The 4,033-nt window shown below is 46.8% G+C and overlaps 1 protein-coding gene across 1 annotated transcript; it reads right to left on the minus strand.

Moving 5' to 3' along the window:
* Positions 1–1,081: 1,081 nt before the first annotated feature.
* Positions 1,082–1,637, minus strand: LOC118473404 (LOB domain-containing protein 13-like). The gene is made up of 2 exons (XM_035962693.1): positions 1,521–1,637; positions 1,082–1,425 (listed from the first exon to the last, which is right to left on the minus strand). The coding sequence occupies exons 1-2, from the start codon at positions 1,614–1,616 to the stop codon at positions 1,273–1,275; spliced, it is 249 nt and encodes an 82-aa protein (XP_035818586.1). The 5' UTR covers positions 1,617–1,637; the 3' UTR covers positions 1,082–1,272.
* Positions 1,638–4,033: the final 2,396 nt, after the last annotated feature.

A 4,033-nucleotide genomic window follows, 5' to 3' on the forward strand; every position in this document is an offset into this window, starting at 1 on the left:
TAGCTAGCATGCATCCTATCGCTATGGATATGCATGCCCACACGCAAAGCCGCCCGACGATTCTAGCTATCGGTCGAGATCTAGGAGCTACCTATAGCGAGTACTAGCTAGTAGCATACTACGTATGCAGCTAGCAGATGCATGGAATGGAACAGCAGGCCGGGGACCTCTATACCTACTCAAAAGCCAGGCAGCAAGGGGGCACTAATATAATTGAATAATTGATCGATGGGGGACCACGTAGGAAACGCAGTGGATGGAGTAGTAGTAATTAACATCGCGCGGAGAGAAGAAGAAGATGTGCGCGCGATCGATCGAGTGTGACTGATTGATCGATACAGAGCACATCGGCCACATAGCCAGGCGATGCCCGGCCGTCCCCGGCATGTACGCAACAGCTAGCTAGCTAGCTAGGTAGCCGGGGCTCGCACGCTGTCACACGTGATGGTGTGTGTCCCCGTATCTGGATGCACCACCACCACTACTACGTGGTGTCAGTGTGTCACCATATATTATCGCTTGGCTGGAGCTGTCACCATTACTAGCTGCTGGTATTCCACAACATATATAGCCCCCGTTGCTTAATTAGCGTCCCTAGCTACTGTTGCCTATGGCTAAGAAAGGCTACAGACCACTACAGTAAACGCAGAAACGTCCTACGGCCAAAGCCGTCGGACATAAGGAATAAACCGTCGGAAATAGATTATTTCCGACGGTCAAGCCTTATCTCCGATGGCTTTAAGCCGTCGGAGATAACTCGTCGGAAATAGTGCTATGTCCGACGGCAGCCGTCGGACATAAGTTATCTCCGACGGCTACCTATGCCCGTCGGAGATAACAAATCCCAACCGTTTTACCGGTCGGGATGTGGGTCCCACTGAATTAAGTCCGACGGCTCCCGCTAGGCCGTCGGAGATAAGCATTGCTTATGTCCGACGGTAGTTAATGCCGTCGGAAATAACAAAAGAGTTATGTCCGACGGCTACCATTAAGCCGTCGGACATAACAAATTACAGAATTTACACAAAATTCTGTTTTTTAAAAAATCTGACATTTACAAAACAAAAACAGATTCATGCACATATACAAATTCACATTCACAATCACAAATACACACATTCTAATAAGTATTCACAATCACAAATAGTCTCACATAAATATTAACATTCACAAATTTAACATCAACATATAGGTTCGACGGTTGTTGCAAACTGAAATTGTGTCTCACAAACAAGTGTTGCAAAGTGTTTCATAAAAAAACATCACGACACATCAATCATATCCATCGTCTGGATGGTTCGAGTAGCCACCTCCTCCGGCTGGACTCTGCGTGTTGAAAATGGTGTTCACCCACGAATTTGTTGTGTCGTCCTGACCAGACCCATCTCCAGGTGCGGCAACTGAAGCGGGTGGTGTCTGAAATCCCTATAACACAAGCACATGAAATAGTAACCACTCAGTTGTTCATTTAAACACATAAGACATTTATGAACATGTCACACACGCATATGTGTACATACCATAGGGAATTGTGACGGAGGCGGAGGCGGAGGTGGAGGCGCCAACATTGGCATTGGCAGTGCAAAGTCCGGAGGCGGCATCCCATATGTCGGCATCGGGACGCCCGCTTGTTGGGCTAGTTGCTACAAATTATATACAAGTCATTGTTGAACAAACAAGATACACATCAAGTGTTTTGCAAAATAAGCTACAAAATGTTACTTCAACTTACCGAGAGAAGAGCTTGATTTTGGGCCTGGAGGCTTGCATAATACTCGTCCCTCTTCTTCTGGTACTCGGCTTGTTGTCTCTGGTATTCAGATTGTTGCCTCTGGTACTCCAATTGTTCCCTCAAGACTGATTGATGGTACTCTGCCTGTTGACGCAACACTGCAAGCTCTATCTCATGGGCTGCTGATCGTGAACGGGACGACTGTGAAGACGACGATGTGGATTGTCGTCCACGGCGTCTCAGCTCTCTGGAATCAATCGTAGAATCAAAAATACCCAACCTACAAGAGTGAACCATGCACTTAGTATAGTAACTCATGGCTCAGTTGAATCGCAAGCATATGATGACAATTTTGAAAACCAAATCAAATAATCTCACCGTCCATGGGCTTGTCCTCCTGCGCTAGCATAGGCTGCCTGAGGGTCGATTGGCTGGCTCCTCCAATCGTACTCCTCCCCATGGCGTTGAACCATCTCCTGCCCATACGAAGCCTGGAGGCAAACAATATCAAATATAAGTGCATAACCCCTATGCCCTTGCAAACAATATCAACACACATAATAGAGTAACAATATCAACTCACTAGACGGTCGGTGGCCGTCTGAGTGCATAACACATCAGGATTCTGAGGATCAGAACCCCTATGCCCTTGCATATACACCTCCACATCCGTGGGCGTACGGCCGGATTTGACTTCCTGTACATAAAAGTTATAATGACACATTTCTATGTGATTCAAAGTTACGACAAACTGTGACTTACCATTCGCTTAGCCAAGCGCACATGACCATCACCGCCGTAGTTGTGGAACGACTCAGTCCCACGGTTTCCCCTGTTCCTTTCGGAAATGGCACGAAAGTCAGGGGAAGCCCACCATCTGCACAATGCCCGATAACCGTCTGATCGGGTGGCCATCCACGGCACCGACACCTACATGAAATTTTTTAAATAAAGCAAGCAAATACATGGCTTTGTGCGATATGAGAGGCAACAACCTGTTTACCTCTAGGTATTGCTCCTCCGTCAAGTAAATTGATGACCACTCGGCCTTTGTATTTGGCATCGGTCGACCATCAGCATTTGCTCTGTACCATGCCTTTATAGCCTGAATTCGTGCATAGTACATTGCATCTGCAACGACATCGTTCGCGTTAAACTCAAACACGTAACGAGCGTTCATATCATATGATCCATCGTCCGGCAACTTGTACCGTTTCTGCAAAAACCATAGTGTTATCATAAAAGCAAACATATATGGAATAACTAAAATAGTATAAACAAGTCATACCCAGAATGCATCCCAAACTAGTGCCTGTGTGTTGCCAAACGTTCTACAGACACCATAGCGATAATGCTCCCAAGTGGTGGCGGGGACAGACTCGCCAGTAGGCAAAGTCACAAGACCAGGCCAGTGCAGACGAACAAGATTACCAAGAACCATGTTCACCTGCCTGTAGTGTCCTGTGCCTGTGAACGAGTCGTCGATCCAAGTCCTGCAAACAGAAATCAATGTAGAAATTAAAACATAACTTTCAATAACATTTAAGCAAAGATATGTCACTCACTTTCCACTAGGCTTTATCACAACCCGAGATTCGGGTGGAAGCTCTGGAGGTGGTCCAACAAAATGCAGCTTCCTCGTTCTCTTAACTCGAGAAGTTCCAGACCCAGCTGCAGAATCTCCACCAGCCCCAGAATCCCCAGCCCCAGAATCCCCACCAGCGTCGTCTCCAGTTCCTTGTAACAGTTGTTTGAGAATGCAAACTTAGACTTAATAGCCATAAGTCGAGTCACAAATACAAGGACGGTCACTTTTGTGTGCTCATGCAACGGCTCTTCGGCAGCTTTAAGGAGCTCGAAGAACTTCTGAACCTCAGGTGTAGCTGGATCCTCAAACTCGGTGGGTTGACCGGGGTTCTCCGAATCGACGGTTAGAAACTCATGGCGTACATCGTCAAGCATCTCTTCCATCCTATCGTAGTCCTCCTCTTCATGTGACTGAACTTCCGATACAATACGAGGTGGGTCCTCACCGTGGTGCACCCACACCTCATAGCCTGGCATATAACCGTTCTTGCAAATATGTATCGACATAGTCCTCCTGTCAAGGAAATTAATGTTCCGACACTTGCTACAAGGGCACCTAACATCGGTTCCAGTCTCTGACCGAGCAAAAGCATGGTCGAGAAAAGCATCAGTCTTGGCCACCCACTCACTTGATAGAGCACCTCTTTTCTTCCAACCTTCATACATCCATCGACGATTCTCCTCCATACTAGATACGAGACGTTAACTTAATTA

This window comes from Zea mays, chromosome 9 (assembly GCF_902167145.1).
Source record: "Zea mays cultivar B73 chromosome 9, Zm-B73-REFERENCE-NAM-5.0, whole genome shotgun sequence".
NCBI classification, from domain to species: Eukaryota; Viridiplantae; Streptophyta; class Magnoliopsida; order Poales; family Poaceae; genus Zea; species Zea mays.